Source organism: Muscardinus avellanarius (assembly GCF_963383645.1).
Source record: "Muscardinus avellanarius genome assembly, chromosome: 19".
NCBI classification, from domain to species: domain Eukaryota; kingdom Metazoa; phylum Chordata; class Mammalia; order Rodentia; family Gliridae; genus Muscardinus; species Muscardinus avellanarius.
The window spans coordinates 17,220,289-17,243,290 of NC_137805.1; the positions used below are offsets into that span (position 1 = coordinate 17,220,289).

The window sequence follows — 23,002 nt, forward strand, 5'->3', positions numbered from 1 at the left end:
AAGAAGAGAGAGAAGGAGGAGAAGGAGGATGAAGAGGAGGAAAAGAAAAGAGGAAACAGAAGAAATGAAGGGAGGGAGAGAAGGAAGGAGGGAGGGAGGAAAACCACAGTGGAGGAATGACCTTGGTCACAGTCCTGCCCAGGAAAGCGTGGCCCCAGTCCCACAGAGGAAGTCCCATGGTTAATCCTGCCCCTGCCGCCTGCTGGGCCGACACCTGCCTCCATCAGTGATTCATTAAGGGTGCAGAGCAGATGCCTGTTGTCCTCTGAAGAGGAGGAAGCCGGAACCACACTGAAGGGAGGGCTACAGATGAAGACAAGGGGCCGGGAAGATCCCTACCTCATCAACACTGCGCCTCCGGTCTGAAAGTGCTGACGGGGGAAGTCGATGACTTGGGGTGTGTTTCAGGAGAAGCCTTTTAGCCTGGCCAGAGCCACTCCCGGCCTCCTCATTGGCTGGGCCTGGCTGTCACTTCTGCCATGAAGAATCAGGGCAGTATGGTGGGCCAGAGTGCAGGTGTTTTATCTGGCTCTGCCACTGTGGCCTCCAGCAGGGCACTGGCCTCTCTCTCCACATCCCGCAGGGTTTGCAGCGTGTGGACTGACTCAGCGCTGCCTCCCCACCTGTCTGCACAGTGTTTGGGGGACCGATTGGGGGGACCAAGCAAGCCCGGCGGGCCCCAGGCTCCACAGTCCCTCCCCAGTGTGGGAAGGCTCTGACAGGTGCTGCTCATGCAGAGGATTCTGGGAAGTTAAAGCTACAGTAGGATCCCAGTTGCTGTGGCCCTTTAGCCCTTTAATACTGAGATCCAGGGTTCTGTACTCCAGTGTCCTGCATCCCATATTCCTGCAACCCATATTTTTATGTTCACCGCAGCCTTACATTCTCTGGAAAATTATATGCTTTATACTTTTCTTAAGCTCCCTCTGAAAAAGAGTGTTAGCCATGTGTGGTATGCATGCCTTTAATCCCAGTACTTAGGAGGCTGAGAAAGGAGGATTGCAGGTTTCCATCCTCGGTACCACCAAAAAAAAAAAAAAAAAACCCACCTTGATACAATTAATTCATATTTGTGTGTGTAATGCTGAGGATTGAACTCAGGAGCATTCTACCTCTGAGCTACCCCCACAGGCCTATTTTATTTTGAAACAGGATCTCACTAAGTTGCTTGAGGCTGGCCTCAAACCTGTGATCCTCCTGTCTCAGCTTCCCAAGTACTGGGATTAGAGGCATGTGCCACCATACTCAAATCATTGGTATCTTTAAAAGTTCATTCTCATGCATATATCCCTGGAATCATAGAGGACTGTATAGGCATTTCTGCTGTGTGTAATTCCCATTTTTTACATTTATCCACCCATATCTAATCATAACAATGGGGTTTCAATAGCCCTGTAGTTTAAGAACAGTTAGTACTATAGCATTTCTAATTTTTCCAATAATATTTTCTACTTCTAATGGCCAATGTCTGACTCAGGGCATAGAATTATTTCTGGACCCTGAGGTTGCCTACAGGGCTGGCAGGGGAAGCTCTCTGCATTAAGAGGTGGATTCTGGCCATGTTGCCATGGAGACAGGAATCAGCATGAGATGTCCAGGTGACCTGCTGGATGAGAAGGGTTACAGGAATGAGACATTTCTTTGATGTCCATCTTGATCTATGATTGTCCCATTTCCCTGAGCTGGTCACATGAGTGGTCCTCATCTCACTCAGATCAGCCTCTGACGTCTCCGCTGGGCTGCCTAATGCCCATAGAACCTGCTCTAGCCTGCGTACCTTGAAAGATGCCTGGGATGGAGTGATGTGGAGAAAAGAGAGGAGGTAGGAAGGTGGGAAAACAGGTAAACACTGCCTTTTTCCTTACAGATAAGCAGGAAACCTGCTGCAGAGTAAGTGCTCCAAAATGCGTGTTGACTAAATGAACCAAGTTCTAAAACCATGCTATCTGCTGGGCACCGTGGGCTGCACCTGCAATCCTAGTACTCTAGGGAGGCTGAGACAGAAGAATCTCAGGTGTGAGTCCAATCTCAGCAATTTAGTAAGAACCTCAGCCCCTTAGCAAGACCCTGCTTCAAAATTAAAATAGGGCTGAGGGTGTACTTTTGAGGTAGAATGCCCTTGGGTTCAACCTCCAATCTACCCTCATAGTCCACAAAAATAATCAGTGAAATAAATGAACAACAGAACCTACTACCTAATTAATAATCAGACATCTTCCCCTTTGGTTGGCATTTATTGATATTTGTTCGCTTTCATAGAACAAGCTTGGAGGTGAAAGAGTTGAATAGTCCAGAAATGAGAACGTAAAGCCATGGGTGGAGGGTGGATCAGAAGAGAGCCTGGCACATTCTTAGGGACAGGGAACAGATCAGGGCGTGGAAACACTGTACAGGGTCAGGACTGTGGAGGTCCAGTCACCCTAAGGAGCGTCAGGGATCAGCCTCTCGAGGCCAATCACTGGAGAGAATGCTTCTGATTGCACACCCCGGACACACCGAAACAAGGCTCGCTTTATAGGTGTGTGCTGCAGGTGGACGGCTCTGCCTCTGGCTCCCCCAGGCCTGGGGTGGGAGGAAATGCTCTTGGGGAGTTCTGGTTGCACACTGCATCTCTCAGCTCTGGTACTGCTGGCCTCGCTTGATGCATTCCAAGTTAAAATAGCTCACACTCCTTCTGGGTGTGGCCCAGCAGGCTCCCAGGGCCTGGAGCACACAGATCTATGTGGGAGGAGAGAGAGGGGGTCTGTGGTTGGCAATCTTTGTTTGGCCGAGCCTCTTTCTGCATTGTCCAGCCTCAGCCACCAGGCTGCACATGACCAGTGTCCTGTGAAGATTTCCACTCTGAGCTTAGCCGTCTGCAGGCTGTTCTCACCCAAGTCGGTCTCGGCCAGGGGAAACTTTGTCAACATTTTTAGTTCTTCAAATGAAAGAGGGCAAGATCTCCCTCCAGAAGTCAAGTTGAGGACCTCCAATCCATGCAGTAAGAAAGAGCACAAGAGACACAGTCAGCACAGGAAAGCTTCGAGAACCCGTCTCTGAAGTGTCTCAACAAGAATGCCAGGTTCCGTCCAAACTCATTTTCTTCTAAGTAGTGAAATCATCTTGAAAAGAAATTTCTTATTAAAATATGTAATGTCCTCACCAAATGCCTCTTTCGACTTCAAAAGGAGATTTGGGAGATGGAAGACTTACCCAATTTTAGCTATCCCTAGGATGTATTTTTATAGGGGGGAGGGTGGAAGGAAAGAGCACATTTGTTTCTTGATGCAAAATTTGAATTTGGTTTTCTATTGTCAGTGTCTGGGCTGCACAGCCTAGACAGCAGCTTTTCTCAGGCCTGGGATTTGGCTTGGAACTGAGAAAGACAGAACCACTGGTCCAGCTTTGGGCTGCAGGGATTTGGAGGAAGTAAAAGATGCCTTTCTACCAGCTGGCATGCATTTAAAATGTCGAGAGACGCTCCATTTCTTCAAAGACTTGGAGCAACGGCCAACCAAAGAGGCTGCCTCTGGTCGGGTCTCTAAGTCAGAGACTCCTGTGCCTATGATTTATTGATGGAGTGCTCTCAAGAGAAGAGAGTGATAGAGATGGAGTCCAGAAGGAGAAAGAGCCAGCAAGATATGACCTTAGTCCCAGCCTCAACCCATGGGGACTGTGAAGTATCGATGGCACCATACAACTGTGTTCCCTCAAGACAGGCTGGCCTTTGCCTACTTGCATCTGTCACTCGTTGGCCACACGATGCTCTGGAAGCAAGGACTTAATCTTCCAGGCATTTCCAGATCAGGTAGCATGCACTGACCAAGGACAGTTATCGAGAAAGGAATGTACGTGGGGCCAGTGGCAGACATAAGAACAGCACTGGGCAGTGGGAACATCAGCTCAAGGAAGGGCTTCCAGGCAAATACCAATGGCGTCCACAACAGGAGTAGGCACTCTTATTGCTGTCTTGCGGAGAGGTTGTACAAGTTCTTGCCTTCTTTACAGGGAAGTATCATTCATCGGTCTGTGAGAGCAGGCTATCCTTTCTAAGCCATACCCTTAGCAAGTCTTAGACATGTTTTATAGAGGATGGGAAGGGAAGTGGATACAGGAGCTAATGTACCTGGCGAGACACGGACATCTTTCCTGGCATCTCTAGCCACAGCTGTAGCTGTTCAGCTTTTCAGCCAGGCTTATTAAAATATGAGGGCATAAAAAGAGCTGATTCTTATTTTTTTTTTTTTTTGTGGTACTGGGGTAGAACCCAGATCCTTTCTACTTCCAGGCTATACTCCCAGACCCATTTTATATTTTATTTGGAAACAGGGTCTCACTAAGTTGCTAAGAGCCTCACTAAGCAGCTGAGGCTGGCTTCGAACCTGTGCGATCCTCCTGTCTCAGCCTCCCAAGCGTGGGGATTACAAGCGTGCGCCACCACGCCCAGCTGATTCTCTTCATTTTATGGCAGGAAAGTTTCCCCCAAAAAAATCAAGGCGAGGCTGGTGAAAATGTGTGTGGTCCACACTTTTTGTGGGAAGCTGTTCTGACGACCTGGCTTCCTCTTCTGCCTGGTCTTGCCCCTCCCTCTCTCCCTGGCATCCCACCTTCCCAGCCACTTGTCTTCCTGTTATTTGGGGATAGTCAACAAAAATGATGACCTTTTTCATTGCCAAACCAAATTGCCATTTTCTTTTCTCCCACGTGGTTATAATATCCAAACAAACCCTCGGCTGTGTGGCTGTGCTCCAGGTGGGGGCCGCACATCTCCTTGTCGCTTGACGACCTCTACCTACCTGTTTCCAACACACTGAGATGGAACCGTGAATTCTGCTCCTTGAGCTCTTTGGATCTGAACTGCCCAGTAAAATTAAGATAGCGAGAACGATGTGATGAGCAAACCCAGAAATGTCTGGAACGCGTTCAAGACCAGAGAGAACGCTGCGAGGAGACGGTCTCCCGGCTGCCTCTCGGCTCAGACAAATCCGACGCGCCTCCGGGACACCCCTGGCTCCCTTCAGCTGGCACGGGGAATGGAAACTTTGGCCATGGGTAGTTGCTTTTGTGGCTTCTCCAGTCCCTGCCTCACCCACAGCCCTCCCTTCTTTTCACTGAGTTTCCCAGAGCAAGTCCAGTCTAGCATCAGCCCATGCGAAATAGCAGCCAGCATGCACCCACAGGCACGCAGGAGTCCAGAGAAAAGGAATGCTCCTCGCCAGGCAACGGTGGGGACACCCCCAGGAATGGCAGGCTGCAGGGTGAGGCGTGGGGCCCCCTTGGGACGCTGTCATTCGAAGGGAGAGCAGGGAGCACCCCACCCCGTGAGTGTGGTATGCAAGTCACCGTCTAGCTGGGCCACTCGGAGCTGATGAGGCCGGATCCTGCTCCCTGCAGTGTCCAGCCCCAAGTCCCTTGGGGATGATCCAGGGGACACTGGTGGAAAAGCATATCTCCCAAGCTGTGACCCCAACCCGACAGTGCCCTGACAGCTGTAACGAGGTGCCACGCTGCACAGCCTCCAGGCGGCAGATGTCCGTTCCTCACAGCCCTGAGGCAGGAGGTCTGAGAGGGGGCAGTGTCGTGATAGTCTGGTGCGCGCCCTCTTCTGGGTCTTAGGCCTCCACTTTCTGCTCCAGTCTCCCATGGTGGTGGAGAGCAGAGTCCCCACAGGTGCTCTCTTGAGACCCTTCCAAGGGCACGAATTCCGCTGATGCAATCACACCTCCCAAGTCCTCCCTCTAATCCCTTCACATTGGCGATGGGAATTTCAACACCCCACAGGGAAGAAGGTTCAGTTCATTGCCCATGCACATGTACATGTCTACATACACATGCATGTATACATGCAAGTATATACCGTGTGTGTATGTACACGTACATGTATACACACATGGGTGTAGACATGCTTATGTGGTTTGGAACACAGCCTGCTTTCTGCCGCCCTTCAGCTTGTGTTTGGGGGTATAGTTAGTGGACATATACACTGGAACCTGGCTTTCTCAGCTGAGCTGAGGCCGAGACGCTGGTCTACACTCCTTTGTTATCCTCTGCCAGGTTTAGAATGGCACAGCAGAGACGGCTCGGTCTCAGACGCCCGAGTTAGACTAATGGGAAGTGTACGGGCAACTGTATCCCTGCAAAACTGACCACAGGATTCCACCACAAACATAAGGAAACCAGAATTACTTTGACCTGTGAATCTTTCTCAAAGGAGCCTGCGTCCTTGCCAAGAGCCATTAGCAAGATGTAACAGAAAATCAGCCTCTCTATTCGCATCTGTGTACAGGTTCTGAAAGAGCCACGCTGGTCTTGCCGGCCTCTACCTGTACATCCTGGACAGCGGCCTCTTGGAAGCTGCCAGGCTGGGCCCTGCTACCTTTGTTTCGGGATTTGCTGTTCCCAGTCACCGGGGTGAAAAGCAGCCCCATGGCCTCTCTCCTCATCTTTGTGTTACCTAGGAGATCAGAGGTGTTCATGCAGAGAGGTTTGATGGTCTGATCACATTTATTTGAATGACACAAGAAAATTTAAACAGGAATATCATCACATATAATGTTATTTGTATTCAAAGAGTGGCTCAAAGATTGATGTAATCATTTTTAAATAATTACTTAAATATATTTTCTCTCTAGATCTGTATGAAGTGCCCTGAAATTGAATGGTTATGAGAAAATATCAAAGAAAGTAACAATACAAAATTCTTCCCCACCCCTTAAAGCCCACAGTCACTTTACCCAGTCCACTGCATGGACTTTAGTGAAAGAGCGTGCCGGGGATGTGCTGCCGGCCAACAGCTCCAAGGACATGGTAAACCAGCTCTGGGATGGCGGGGCGAATGGGGACGTATTTCTTTGACCCATCTTTTGCTCAAGTGGGCCTGAGACTTGTCCTAGTTTGTGACGATAGACATATGTATTTGCACCTGGTCTCGGTGAGGTGGTGAACAAGGTTATTTTGGCCCAGGCAATGACCAGAGGCCTGGTTCTGCCACTGCTTCCGTATCGTTTTGTCTCAAAGTAATTGCATCGATTACTTGAAGGATTTCTTTTAGTCTGTTTTCAACTCCAGGCAACTCTGCAGTGGGCTATACCACATAAAAAGGCACAAACATAGCCAGTGACACAGACGCTGCGCCCTAAGAGGACCCAGAGACACTCTCTGGTGCCAGAATGATGTGAAATCTCCCACCGCCCCACTTCATGTCAGCTTCTCTTTTTTCCTCTGAACACAGATTGTAGTATTGTTATTTCCATCCCAACTGTGGAGAATGAGGCGGGCATCATTGTCCTTTTATTCCTTTAAAATTTTTCAATATTAGTACTTTGATGTGTTTTATGTAATGGCCACACTTGTTATAATTTTTCGTTTGTCTCTTTGCTACTTACCTTCATTTCCTTCTTGAAAAGCTTCACAGTTTTTTTTTTCCTGGATTTGAAAAGCACTTATTAAACACCTTCCTTGTATTGCTGTGAATTTCAATTTGCTAACTTCACATGGGACATCAAAATCTGGCACTTATAAGAAGCATGTAAGAGACCCTCCAGATTCCAAAAGAAAGGAGAACACAATTTTTCTCCCTTGGCCATAGCTGGCTTCCGAAGTCATTTTGCCTCTGAGCACACATTCTCACCTGTGAGCCTTGGGCATTGCCTGTCAGAAACATCACGTCTGCGACAGGTGGATGCTTGGAATGGTCTGACCTGGAAATGTTGATAGCTGAGGGCTTTGGAATGCTCGGAAGCCCTTCCTGCAACCTCCTAGTCTACTGAATGTTCCTTCTTTCTAATCCTTGCTTTATGCATACAAGTTATCACGAAATCAGGTTACCCGCCAGGAGTCCCATTCATTCTTGCCGGCCTCTCTCAGCAACCTTTATTTTCCTTAGGCCCTTATTGACCACTGGGACCCGTACAGCTACTCCAGGCAGCTCTGGAGGACTTAATGTGGCTAAGGGCAAGTTTGGGGAATCTTTATGTAAAATTGGCTTCCTGTAAATTTCCCTGTAGCAGGTCACGGTGAAGAATATGATCTTGACTTTGACTTCCAATCCTGGCAGCGTAGATGGGGGTGAAGTGACATTTGTGCTAGTCAGATTTTGTTGCTGTGAAAGAATGCCTGAGGAAATCAACTTAGAGGAGGAAAGATGTATTTGGTTCATGGTTTCTGCCCGCGGTCAGTTGGCCCCATCATTGTGAGCTTGTGATAAAACAGAACGTCATGGAGGGGAGGGTGTGGCAGCGCAAAGCTGCGTACCTATAGCAGCAAGGAAGTGGGGACAGTTGAAGAGAGAACGCGGGAGGGAGGGACAGGAAGGAACCAAGCACAAGGTTTACTTAGTCCCCAAGGACATGCCTCTAAGGACACAGTTCCTTCAGACAGGGCCCACCTTCTATGGTTTCCACCACCGTCTAATAGTCCATTTGATAATGAACTAATCAATGAACAAATCCATTGTTGATATCAGAGACTTATGATCCAATCACTTTCCCCAAATTCCCACCTCTGTATATTGCTAAAGACTTGGAGATCAAGTCTTCACCATGTGAGTCTTTGGAGACATTTTATGTCCAAACCAGAACAACATTCTCATAGGAACAATGGTAAACTGGGACAAAATAAAGAAGAAAAACAATTGGCTAAAAGCTCTGGGAAGTGAACAGGGAAAACAGAGACTGTAGATCATGTGAATCAGGAAGGAAAACGGGAAAGAACGAAGGAACTTGTGCTGGGAGGGCGGCTCACCAGTTCCTTCCCCCCTCCCTAGGAAACTTGCCAGGATGTTGCGTGCAGGGAATTGAACTCAAGAGGAAAGACGCCATCTTATTGAGTTGAAGCATCAGAGATTAAAGTGTGAGCTCAGAGACACAGCTGACACTTGGGCAAGGTATCAAAAAGGGAGGAGCCATCGGGAGGAAGCCCTGAAATCCGCCTCTAAAGTCCCATCTCATCCTGACTGGCTCCTAAACTGTACGTGCTTTGGAAACCCTCTAAGGGCTGAGGGAAAGGCAACAGTTCAAAGGGCAGGTGGCTGGGGAGACAGTTTGGAGTTCAAGTTCTCCAAGTTAACAGGGTTTGGGGAAGTAACTCACGCTTTCCGTCAGAATCCTATAAGAGCTACATCCCAAGACTAAGGGCACAGTCAAGCAAAGTTGTTACAATAAAGCCCAAAACCACCACAAGAAGCAACCCAAAGTAATTCAATTTCTGTGGGGTGGGGTATTGGGGGTGGAACCCAGGGGCTTTTCTACCTCCGGGCTATACTCCCAGACCTATTTTATTCTTGATTTGGAAACAGGGTCTCACTAAGTTGCCGAGAGCCTCACTCAGTAGCTGAGGCTGGCTCCGAACCTATGGGAGCCTCCTGTCTCAGCCTCCCAAGCGCTGGGAAGACAAGCTTACTTCAACTTCTTTGTAGAATAAAAATCAACACTCTTCATAGGAAGATAATAGAAGGCACATACTCCTCAATGCATTATCCATAAAGCCAAATATATAATCAAAAATTACTACGCACACATGAAATAGATTCCAAGTTCTCGTGCTTTGATGTTGCTTATTCCTGGGCCCAGTCTTGTTATGGCTGACTATATGACAGCACAATGACCTTTCCCTTGATATCAGTCCCTACTCTTCATCTACAGCCTAAGGCCTTTTTGTGTGTGTGTGGGGGGGGGGGTCTGGAGATGGAACCCAGTGACGTTCAACCTCCAAGCTACACCCCCTGCCCTAATTTTTATTCTTTATTTTGAAACAGGGTCTCACTGAGTTGCAAAGGGCCTCACTCAGTAGCTGAGGCTGTCCACAGACCGTGACCCTTCAGTCTCAGCCTCCCAAATGCTGGGATGACAAGCGTGCGCCGCCACGCCCAGCTCAGCCTAAAGCCTTTTTGGAGACCAAAAGCACATTGTCAAAGCAAATCCACTTAGTCTTTCCATTCAGAGCTATGGCCTGCCATCACCAGAGCCCACTGATGCTTCAAGAAAATGGAAAAAAAATAAATAAGGAAATCACTTTTGGGTGAATTAATTATGGTTTTCTCTTAGTATCTACTCACATTTGGTGACAAATACTTTCTAAGATATGTATCCATGGCATTTGGAATCTAGACATTGGTTGCATAAATCTAGTTATCTAACAAAAAAGTCTTGAATTCAGATCTACCTTTAGAGAGTTCCAGGTATAATTGGTAGATTCTTGGATGTTTTTATCTAAAGCCACATGCAAATATCAGAATATATACAATATGTGGAAACATATAAAGGAAAATCACTTCCCGAAGGTAACATCTGTTTTTCCCCTTACAAAGGGGCCAGAGTTTGCCAAATTCTATATTGAGGAGTAAGCACAACTTGTACTTTGCCAATTCAATTAGCCAATAGTTTGTCTTCCTGCAACTAGCTATGGGTTATCTCTGATATTTATCATCATAGACTAGGTTTTGAGGCAATATTTTATGGGTAGCGATAACCTAATCCTTTAATGGATTTGATGTTTGGGGGAGATTGGACTGAAGCACCTTTAATCTTTTTTTTCTACATTTAAATGAATTAAATCCTAAAAGAGGCACACCTCAAAGGAAATGATGGTGGGAATCACTAGTACAAGGACCAGAAGGTGCCAATTCTTCTTGCAGCTTAGAACTTTGCCAGCAAAGCTTCAGTAAAGAAGAATAAGGATCATGCATGTCCCCACCCCATTCCCATAACCACGGCAGACATTGTTAATAGGTTGAGATGTTCTACTACAAAAATTCAGCTGAACAATCCTTACCAGTCGACCGATGACCATGGGAGAGGAGGAGACCTATTTTCTAGCCCTGAAATTGACAATTGTAAAATATCATGGGGAAAAGAAAAGAGCAGGTCTTAAAAGAAAGCTGAGGGGAACCTTTGTGCTTCTCACTATATCTTTTTGTTATTACTTTCCCATCTGTAGATCAAAGGGATGCTAAAGGTTATTTTTAACATTGAGATTTGGTGAGTTAACATTAAAAAATGTCACTGGTTTTGGAACCTTCGGCATGCATACTTTATCTTCTGTAAAATAAACTCTTAAAGAGTGAAAATATTCAATGTAGATTCCCGTAGGGAACTACTGCATCCTGAAATAACAGTTTTGGGCACATTTCCCCCAAGAATATTTTTTACGCAGCTTCATCTTTCCCAAAGTTTGCTGAGGGGAACAGGTGTGCTTTCTAGCCATGGTGGGTCCTCTTAAGGAATCATTAAGTGGGTTCTTGTGTCCATCAGCTTGTTGGGCTGAATTTCTCTGGGTCAATGAGAAGATGCAAGAACGTGAAAGATGTCACACCCAAATCAGACCCTAAGATTATCCACTCAAGCATTCTGTCTTTGATGTTGGCACCAAGGGACATTTTGAGGAATACAGGGTTACAAAAGGGGCCTAAAGTTCTGAACAACACCGGGATATTAGCCATAAATATTTTATTTTCTTTAATAAGAATTCATTACTGACACAGCCTTGACAATCCCATGAGAGCCACAAATGTAAGCCGTAGGCTCTTAAATAGGCCTCCCGTCTGCTGCCATGTTTGTGGCTGAGAGCCCTGCATTATTCATGAGATCACTCTACTTTCTACAGTAGCTGCTGGCTCAGAGACAGGAGCAGCACTGATGTTGTGGGGGGTTTTATTATTGATAAAAAATATGTTTCTAGTTCGTCAAATTACATTTCAGTGTGCTGCCAGGCCAAACATCTACGTAACTAATGATCAGGTTTCTTCAGTTCCAAAGAATGTGTGTTCCTTTCCAGGAGAAAAGCTTGTGGAATGATTGTTTAAAATCTCCTGCCAATGTGGACTTGAGAAAAAGAACTCTAAAGTGGAAACGAGGGAGCTTCTCATGGGTATTGGGTCAACTCCAGCACTGTATAAAAGAAGCAAAGGCAGTTTCCCAACCTGTATTCAGGAGAAAGGTGATCCCCCAGCGCCATCTAGGCTGCAGGGCGAATCATTCCTCTATTACATGCATGGAAATGGGTCCACTAAACATTGTCCAGTGAGACTGTTGTCATTGTTTGGGAGAAAATTCAACAGAAAGTGGATGAGTTGCAAAATTCTTAGTTCCCTTGTTTAAATATGAGTTTGAGAAGTGAGACACCTAAACAGGGAAGGGAGATAGCTTATCAAAGGTGTGTGGTAAAACCAGTCACCGCTGTGAGCAGCTATATCCTGCTGGGAACTCTTAATAGCGTAGAGCGTATCTCTGTTAACTCCAAGTGGAGAGGAAGCTGGGGTATTTGTACAGCTACCTTCTCTCAGAATGTGATTGAAGGCTTCTCCTGGGAGAAAGAAAAATATTCTCCAACATATCCACCCTGCTGGCAGATACCTAATGAAAGTGGTATCTGTGGGCAGAGTGTCGATGTCTTAGAAAAAAAAAATACCTTGCCCATATTTCTCCCTGTCCAATATTTATTAAGTTAAGGTCAGGAAGAGCTAACGTTTGATAATTACTTACTCAGTTCTAGGTTGTGCATATTTCATAAACTTCTTCACAATTAATCTTCATACAACTACAAAAGCTGGTATTGTTTTGATCCTTCCATTGCTGTGGTTTGGACTTAAAATGCCCCTAGGGAAGTTCATGCGCTCGCTCGGCTGTGCAACCAGGCTGGAGGAGGTAGATTCCTGGGGGCCTGGCCTTGGGGACTGACTGTGGCTGTCCTAGCCTCTGCTTCCTGGTCACCATGAAGTGGGAGTGGCTTTTTCTCCTCCACCCTGCCCTGAAGTGCTACCACCATGGTTTCAGTCTTGGAGCTGGCTAAGGGTGGACTGACCCTGAACACCTACATGAACCTCCCTGCATGGGGCCTCAAGTGACTTATCTGCAAATTGGGGGTGATTTTTCATCACAATGAAGCAATTGAAAAGTATGTGTGTATGCAAATATATACATATATATGTGCATATGTATGTATATATTTGCATGCTTGATAAAGTTCATTTTCTTTCTCTAAGTTGTACCTGTTAGATATTTTGGTCACAGCAACAAAAAAGCTGATCAAAAACACCCATTTCTAATATTAAGAAACTAAGACTCATTTTAATATCAAGAAACTAAGGCTCATTTTAATATCAAGAAACTAAACACCCAGTTTTAATATTAAGAAACTAAGACTCTAAGAGATGAAGGCATTTCCCCAAGGCCACGGACCTCATGAATAGAGGAGGAGGCATTCAGGTCCAGCTCTCCAGGTTTTTATCATACCCTGGTCGCACATGGGAACAAATCGACGAGCCCCACATTTCTTGACAAATCTGATTACATATCTTTTTGATTGATGGCTCGACAGGTTCTCTGTTGGCTCCTCTTCTCTCCCGTGGCCTGCAGTTGGTCCTTCCTCAGAGAGAGACCATGCATGATCCAGCTCTGTGCATTCAGTCGCTGACTGGAATCCGAACCTTGCTTCTGGTTTTTGGGGGGAGAGACCTAGGTTCTTTAAATATCAAGAGGAAAAAAAAAACCAGTCATTTTTCTCTTTACAGTTCAGTGGAGTGAACATGTTAGAAGTCAGATCCCATCTGATTTCAGCTGCTCTGCTAACATCTGTGTGGACTTAGGCTGTCACTCCCCTGCATGGAGCCTCAAATGACTTATCTGCAAATTGGGGGCGAGTTGCTTTTATCATGATGAAGCCATGGAAAAGTGTGTGTGTATGTAAATATATCTACATATATGTATACACATGTAGATATATTTGCATGCTTGATAAAGGTTAGTTTTCTTCTTAAATTCAGGTTATTGAAACCAATGAGATGATTTCACAGAGTTGAGTAGTCCCTTGCCCTCACCTTAACCTTATTCCACCCGATTATTAATTCTTCAATAATAAGAGCTACGCACCCTTTATTTTTCCAGAACTAGGGCTGAGTATGGTATACAGCACATGGCCGGGGCTGACTAAATATGTACTTTTTTATCATTATATTTATTTGTAAAATGAATTTTCAAAGTAATTAAGATGTGGTTCTTAGAACCAGACACAAATTCAGAAAAACTGATCTCAGTGGGGTGCAATGACACACACCTGTAATCTCTTCTCTTCAGGAGGCCGAGGCAAAAAGGCCACAAATTTGAGGCCTGCCTGCCTGGGCAACTTAGTGAGACCCAGTCTCGAGATAAACAACAAAAATAAAGTTAAAAATAAAAAGGGCTGAGAGTGTAGCTCAGTGAGCCCCTTATTTCAATCCCCATAACCTCCCCGCACACATACACACACAATCGTAGGGCAGGCCATAGTTCTCAGGAGCTTTCTTTGCCTGACACTCCTCCTCTTGAACTACTATGACTGGCTTAACCTGCCTGAGTAGAAAAGTAAACTGGAATATCTCTACAATATTTTCAGAGACTAAACATTTAGAAAATTAAGTTATGCATATGTAGGTTGAAGATCCTTAAAACAAAAATTCAAAATGCTTCCAAATCTGAAAAATTTTAAGTGCTCAAATGACACCAAAAGTCAAAAATTCTATGCCACAAAGCTATTTGACGCATAATATATTTTAAATATTGTATAAAATCACCCCCATGCTGTGTGTATAAGGAGCGTATGAAACGTACATGAATTTCGTGTTTAGACTCTGTTTCCAACTCTAAGATATCTCATTCTGCGTAGGCAAATATTGCCAAGTCTAAAATAATTCAAAATCTGAAACATTTCTCGTTTCAAAGGACACTCCACCTGTATGTACTCTCACACAGGTTATCTTGTGAGTAATTCTGTTCAGTTAATTTTGAAAATGAACATTTCGCTAGGCACTGGGGAGACAGAGAAGAAGAAACACTGTAATCTTAACCTCACTGGCTCAACCTGGCGGAAAAAAATAGAAATGACCAAGATTTGCTGCAAGACAAGATTTTATGTGCAGAAGGCTGTAGGGATGGCAAGGACTGTGCTACCTAGGGCATTAGTCAGGACAGGCTAGGATATGCCACGTAACAAACCTCCCCCAACAAAATGCTGCTTCCTACTCACGCTGCATGTGTGAAATGTGTGTATCAGAGGGCTGGGCATTCTAAGGTGTCTCTCGTGGACCCAGGATGATGGACAATTCCTCCGAAGTATCTTTTCAGCATACTTCCATATTCGTGTATCCCCATAAAGGATGCAGAGACGAGAAAAAGCAAGATCATGATGGGTTAGGTGCTTGCTTTCAAGGCCACATATGATATAGGTAGTCACATTTTACCAACTAAAGCAGCTTCACGGACCCAGCTAACCTTGAAGGGGTTCTCGACAGCACTCCTTGCAAATCTCTGGAACAAAGAAAAATGGGATATTTGTGAACAACCCTAATGGGTACTGGAGCTGGGATCCAGTTGTTGAAGTTCTGCTGAACTCTTCCTCCCAGCATCGTTTCTCAGCTAAAAATCCCGTCTGATGTTTACATATAGGGCCACCTCCGGAGAGAAAGGCCGTCCGTGTTGATTCACACTTGTATTCACTCGGGGTTCGCTTCACCTTCCTGGATCCTCCTGGCAACAGAGGGAGAATTGACAGGGTTCCTGTCCTCAGAAGCTCACAGAGTCCCCGAAACTAATGGATGAGCAAATGACTACAATGTGGTTGGAAGATTATTCCATGGGCGCTCGCGTGGTATCGGAGCCACGAAAAGAGAATCAGGGAAGGCTTTGTGGGAGGCCAAGTAAATACCGTACCTGACCTGGTTCAGAATGTTCCAGACAGGGAAAGTGGACTTGGCAGGTTTTACTGGGGCGGGGTGGGAGGAGCCCTAGGGCAGATGAAAGTGTCAGGAACAATAGTGTGAGGTCACCACCACCGCAGGGAGGAGCGGGTAGCACTTGGGCCCTCACTTTGGGGGCAATCTCAGGAGACCAGTGGGTCGAGTTGCACTAGGTGGTTTTTCTTGAGAAAGTTGCTGAATAGGAGCCTGGTGTTCTGAAGATGGAAACATCCGGATTTCTCTGGCTCAGGCACATTGGCGGATCTGGCTTCATTAGGGGATGTGTTTGTGTCCATCCTGGGACGCCCCTTGGTCAAGGTGCAAAGAGCGTGTGAATGACATGGCATGAATGTCCCTGCTGCGTTTCTCCTTCCCCAACCCCAAGCTTCTCTGCAAACCTGCATTGAGACTCATCAAACTCAGGTTTCCCTAATGCAGCTGGGAGACAGAAGCAGGGATGTTGATTGCTGTTGCCTTGGAAAAGGGGACCTACTCTATTCAGGGCTCTGTGGTTACCATGGGAACAGCACTGATGTTGTTGCTGGTCCCCAGGGCTGACAGAACATACTGGGGAAAGAAAACTGGGGAGAAGAGAGAGGAACAGAAAGGCTTTGTAGGCTCAGAAGGTGTTTGAGGGCACTCTGAGCTGAGCGAGGCTGCTGTATTTCCCTGCTAGTAACTATTTCCAGCATACCACAGGGGTCACGTAGTCCTAACAGCCTGGTAATTGGAGTGCATGCATTCACACAGCTCCCTGTGTGTGAAGAGGTGGCCAGACACCAGCTGCTGGCAGTAGGCACCAAGGCAAGTAGGTGGGAACTGCGCCAGGTGGATTTCAACCCAAGGCCAGAGCAGAATGTGCCTCTGCCCCCAGGCCAGAACATCAGCTCCTTATTGTCATGACTATGTATGTATGAGTAGCTATCCCCAAGGAGCATGGCAGTAGGTATTTCACATATACTGTCTGTACTCTTTATGGCAACCCTACAAAGGTGGCCTCGGCAGACCCATCTACAGATGAGGAAATGGGGCTCTGCATTATAGAGAGGAATCTGAACCTGGGTCTGATGCCCCATTGTGGGAACTTAGGCAGATATACAAGCAGTTGCCCAAGGAAAATGTCAAGTTCCCAAAGACAGGGAGCACCCAGCCTCAAGAAGTGCCCTCAGTTCCTTTGGGTTTGGCATGAGGAAGCACACCCAAGCAGGGTGATATAACACCAGCCATCAGCGCTGTGGGAGGCACTTAGAGGCCCCACGCTGTCCAACCTCTTGTTTCATAGATGCAAGAACCCAGGCCAAGAAGCACTGGCAGAGCCTGCCACCCCGTTTCCATGCACACCCCAGAGAGCTGCAGCTGTTCTGAAACACACGTGCAAGGCACCGAGTGTGTCATCCACACAGAGAGTTTGCCTGGTCTGCGGATGGAGCTCCGCTGCCCCTGGCAGCCTTTCCCTGAGCCACTAGGCCAGCTGGATGGACATGCTCCATTCCTGCACCACGTCCAGGGGCTGTGCTCCTGAGAGTTCTTGGTTCCACTGACATCGTCAAGGAATCTGATATGTGCTTAGCATACCAGGTGCTCGGAGCAGAGGGAGCGATTAAGAGGAAACTCAGAAGCCATTAATCAGAAGAGCAAGAGGCAAAGCGAGGCTCAGAGAGATGTAGGGACATGTCACCAAAGGCTGGAAGATGGGAGTACCGGGGTTGAGAGCCCCAGGTCCATATTCCCAATTGAGGCTGCTTTCCTTGACCCTAGGCTGACCGTTGTCTTGGGGAGATTGAAAACCATCCTACCAACTGTTCAGAACCAAGACAAAGCAGCACTTTGTGAGACAACCGTGGGGAGGGGGCAGGCTGTGTGCCTGGTGCGTGCATGTGGAGAGACCGCCGGAGATAAAGGATAAGAGTTAGGACCCACACCACGAGAAGCTGCTTCCCCTGGGGCGCCAGTGAGAGGGCTCTTCCTGATTCACCCTCTGTGCTGCTGGGTTCATCTGGCCGTGCCCTTCTCAGATGAGTCCAGACAGCTTCTAACATGCTTCGCACGGGAGCAGGTTGCAGTCTCGCTGACAATAGTGAGCATCCAAACATTTGGGCCCTGCCATACAGGACTCAGAATGCAAGTCTCAATGACAGTTTCCAATGACCTTAAGCCTGGCACAGAGGCTCCCTCTGCCACCTCTGCCCATACCCTGCGGCTGTGGACTGAGGCCAGGGACGCCTGTATAAATCACGGCCTCTCTCTTCTTACCTTCATGCATCTTCATGGATGCCCTGTGCATCCTCTCTTTCTTATGCACAGTAGGTTTGGGATATGCCTGGACTCATAGTGTGCCTCCTCCCAGGTTCCTGTGGAAGGCTTTGTCTCTGAGGGGATGGTGTTGAGAAATGGGATCTTTGGGGACGGGGAGATGACTTTCGACTCATGAGTCCATGAGGGAGGAATCTTCTTCAGGTTGGGATGAGTGCTCTTGTAAGAAGTGGGAGAGACCAGAGCTCACTCTGGTTCTGCAAGGATTCTGCAAACAGGAGAAAGGTCCTTGTGAGAACCTGACCATGCCAGCACGCAGCGTCCAGGGCTGTACGAAGGGATGTGTACTATTTAAGTGATTCAGTCTATTGCATCACTTTGTAGCAGGATTTTTATTATTTTATTTTATTTTATTGGTTGTACTGGGGTTCCTGGAAACCCTTCTGCCTCCAGGCTACACTCCCAGACCTATTTTATACTTTTATTTGGAAACAGGGTCTCTTGAACCTGCACGATCCTCCTGTCTCCGCCTCCCAAGCATGGGTATTTACAAGCGTGTGCCACCACACCCGGCTATAACAGGCTTTTTAGATACTGGGCATGGCTGCACCCAGATAGGCAGATTGTTTCTTAACATACCACCTTGACTGTCTAGGGCCTCCTCTGGCCCCTGGAACATTCTTGAATTGGCCAGTGAAGGAGGGAGCAGAGGTTTGGAGGGGTCAGCGCCTTTTGGGGGATAACCCTCAACAGAGACAGTTGGGCATCAGCAGGCAACCCCTCAGGCCGTGACTCTGGTTGACAGAGCCCCCCTGGCCCCTTAACTTCCTATATGATTCCAGGAGCCACCAGTCCAGGTAAATGGCCGGCATCCATGCCCTTTTACAGGGTCTGTTCTTAAGGGAGCTATGGCACGGGCATTTGACACCTATAACTCATTCTTGGAAGGGAGAAGAGGGCCCCAGTTCAATTTTTAAATTAAATTTCTTGTGATTTTTTCAAAACAGATGATGCATATACCAGAGGAAAAATAAAACATATGTAGTGGAGCAGTTGCCTCTTATTTACATGGATTATATTCTAACACCCTGGAGGATATGTATAAGCTTGGATGGTAACAATCCCTGCGTATAAGAGAAGCAGCTACTTGGTGGCTTTCAGGAGAGCGGTGTATGTATAGCACAGATCAGTTGGACAAAGGCATGATTCGCGTCCCTGACAGGACGAAGTGGAATTCCATCATACCGCTCAGAATGATGTGCGAGTTCAAAACCTCTGAACTGTATATTTCTGGAATTTCCCATTTAATATTTCTGGAATGTAGTTGGACACGGGTGATGAAAACTGTGAAAAGTAAGACCTCAGGTGGGAGAGGGCTCTCAGAGTCTTCGCAAGTCGTTCATATGTACCTACCTCCCAGCCATTGTTACAGTTTCATCATCAGCCAGATACCTGTTGGCTGAGAGGAGCTGTACTCAAAGTGTCGGGATGTGCATGCCCATGCCAGGCAAAGCTTCCTGGGGGAACGTTTAACCCACTCATTTTCTCCAAATAAACTTAACTTCCAAATAAAAGAGTTTTGTAGTCGCTCTTGAATCAAATCAATCTGAAACCTGACTTCCCTTATCTTTCCCAGTCCACAGCCCCACCTTCATCTTGACCACAGGCCAAGGATGTCCCCAGTGCCAGCTGCGCCGGCAACAGACTCTGATATGCGTCACAGAGGCTGGCACTGCCCCATAGAGAATTTTCACACATTTTCTCATGGCCTCTCATGTCTTCTGATGAGGAAGGCACCTTTAACCAGGGACCAGGGGCTCCCAACTGGTGAGCAACTGGAGACTGGGCTCTAGAAGGCACAGTGAAATGGTTAAGTCGCTACCAAGGCCCTCAACTCTTGGAAGAGAGGGGAGTGCCTAAGAATCAACAGCAGGAGGACCCGAGCACATTTCTGTGTCTCAGCTTCCTCCTGATGATCCAGGAGCTCAGGTGACTTCAGTACAGGGCTCAGTCAGCCCCGGGTTCTTAAGTGTGATCCAGCCAGGACTCAGCCTCCAGCCTGGCCTTGCCCAGGAGTCCCAGAGATGCCCAGTGTTGGATGGGCATGGAGACAGACCTCTGATGACTAGAATCTTCTCCCACCCAAAAGCCCAGCCCGGTGGGAGCCGCATCTTCACTCAACTTCATTCTTTGAGTTGTTGTTGAGTGTCAAAGGGGTTTCAGACCGGAATGCCTGGATTTGAAACCCGAGTTTCTGGCTTACGGACATGATGCCTTGATGGGACTGTTGCACCGTCTGTCTTGGTCACCACCTCGATCAGGTGGCAGGGAGGTGGGAGGGCAGAGGTGGCGGCAGTGTGGGGACATGGCGGACAGGCCTGTGTTCTCCACCTCCCTACTCACAGTGCTGCTCCTCTGTGAACTTAGTTCTCTTCATATGCCGCCCTCACGGATTACTGCTTAGAGCGTCCTGACTCCTCATGTAGAAATCACGCTGGGCAGAGTAAAGAAGAAGCTGGCTACCACATATTTGTGACCAAATGCACACCTCAGTCTCCACCTCTGTGTCCATCTCCACCTCTTACCAATGGCAAGGACTTTGCTGTGATTCTTTTGGTCATCCCACTCCCAGGGAAGACCTCTGGCTGGTTACCTCTGGTCAGTGAATAAACTCAGCATCCTATCTTCCATCTTCAGCGGGGGGGTTGGGAAGACAGCAGGAGGGGTCACATTTGAACCCCGGCACCATTGAGTGCCGAAAGGTCCTCTGGCAGTGAGAACCAAGAAATGCCAAGAAAGAAAAAAAAATCAGCCTGTCTGTTTCTCTCAGACAGAACATCCTGGATCCTCTTTTTGGAGGGAGTCACGAGAAGGAAGTGAGATTGCAGGGAGATGGCAGGAGCTGGGGTGGCCGCCATTGCATGTCCTCTGCCCCCGATTTGCCCGGGGTGTGGCCTTGCTTACAGTCCTCCAGATGTGGATCTTCAAGATGCTGCATAATCTTCTTACACCCCGTGTTCCTCGTCTACGAAGTGGAACTAGTACTTGTTGTGGGAGTTTGTTGTCATCCCTTCTGCGTCTCCCCCCAAGAGCCCTGGTCTCAACCTGTTTAGGCCCAACCCAAGCTTCAGCTCCCAAGGGTACACGTATTAATAGGAAACCAAGGGAGCTACAGAAAGGAGAAGCTACACGGATGTGGACAGCAGCTGTCACAACCTCAGAACCAAAAATTGGGGTGAGCAAGGCCAGGAAGCAGAGAAACTCATCACCATGCTAGAAAAGACTGGCTTGAGGCACCTGCCCGCAAGGGGCTGGGGAGATGCTGCTCTGGGGTTCAGAAAGAGGGTAGAAGGGAATATCTCCTATACTTGGTCTTTGTGGGGAGAGCAGGAGATGTGGGCATCACTGGGTGGTTACTGGGGCTAAGACTTGCTTATCCAGAGTGAGTTCAAAGAGATGGTCAAAGGAAAGCACTGGACTGGCATCTCCTGAGAGCACAGAGTGATCTGTGTTGAGGGAAAGTAAGAGGAAGGGTGAGGAAGAAGGATAAGGGAGAAATGGCTAGAGCTCTGGAGAAGCCCCACATGAACACTGCCGTCTCTGCTCAAGTCAGCAAGCACACTGGTGGCAGAATGCAGGCCAGGTGCTAGGGCTGGACACTGGACACAAAGTCTGGGGCCATTGTGTGTCTTCTGTGCATCACTGATGCAGGAACCTCCAGCTTCTTCCACGGACCTTTCTCCCTGAAGCCACTCCCTGTCATAGCTTCATGTGGTCTCCAAGACGAAATCCTTCAGTGTCCTCTCATTCTTCCTCTTCTCTGGCTGGCAGAATTCAGTAGAGTGCAGCCTGTTTAGCATGGACTCAGCTTACAAAACCACTTGGGGTGATCACAACAGTCCTGTCTACCCCGTTTTATCATCTAGAGATCGTGCACATCTAGCAAGTGTGATTAGCTGGACACAAACACCTGAACCTTCCTTGTTTTTGTGGTTCTAGGGATGGAGTCCAGGGGCATTCTCCCTCTGAGTTACACCCCAGCCTTATTTTTTATTCTTTATTTTGAAACAGAGTCTCACAAAGTAGCCGAGGCTGTCCGCGAACCACGATCCTCTTGTCTCAGCCTCCTGAACTCTGGGATTACAAGCGTGCACCACCACACCCGGCTCATAAACCTTTCTTTTTGTTAAAACAGCTCTATTGAGATATCATTGACACATGAAAATAGGATGTGTTTAAGGTATAGATCTTGATCTTTTGATATACAAATAATAGATGCTCTTTGACTTACAATAGGATATATTCCAATAACTCACTATAAGTTGAAAATTAATCATTAATCAGAACCATATTTTAAGCTGGGCATGGTGGTGTATGACTATAATCCCAGTACTTGGGAAGCTGAGATAGGAGGACTGCAGGTTCGAAGCCAGCCTCAGCAACTTAGTGAGGCCCTCCTCAACTTAGTGAGATCTTGTTTCAAAAAAAAAAAAAAATAGGCCTGGGAATAGAGCTCAGAGATAAAATGCCAGTGGGTTCAATCCCCAATACCCCCCCCCCACACACACACGCACCATTTTACATAAAAAACTTAAGGATGTCCCTATTTTAATATCCTCCAGGAGTCCTGGATCCAACCCCGCCTGGATACCACGGGACAACTATAGGTTAAAAACTACTGTAGCAGCAGGCTTCAGGCTCTGCAGACATTACTGTGCTTTGTCCCCTACACTTATTTAAGGGAAATGCTGAATTCCATTCAATGTTTCATAAACTTAGAGATGTAGGATTTTTCTTATCCCAATTCATGAACCACATATTAAAACCAGGCACCTAAAGCCAGAGCTCGTGACCCTGTTCCCGGCCTTCTGCACTGAGAATGTGTTCGTGTGTAGTGAGCTGGCTTCCTTTCTTCTGCAGCTCTGCATGAATTTCCCAGTGACATCTTCAGCAATGAGGACAGACGCCAAGGAGCTGTGGTCCTCCACGTTCTCTGTGTAAGTACCCCCGTGCCTCTGCCCACGGGGCCTGCCGGGCAGGAGGCGGGTGGGGAGCTGAGATGCC

The 23,002-nt window shown here is 47.3% G+C and overlaps 1 protein-coding gene across 1 annotated transcript in view; it reads left to right on the plus strand.

The window, feature by feature from the left end:
- Positions 1–23,002, plus strand: part of SLC24A3 (solute carrier family 24 member 3) — a gene marked incomplete at its 3' end in the record, with an annotated part of 445,609 nt that overhangs the window by 246,298 nt on the left and 176,309 nt on the right. Inside the window, exon 3 of the mRNA XM_080716323.1 lies at positions 22,859–22,935. Coding sequence (XP_080572449.1) covers positions 22,859–22,935 — 77 coding nt within the window. The remainder of the gene's footprint in view (positions 1–22,858; positions 22,936–23,002) is intronic.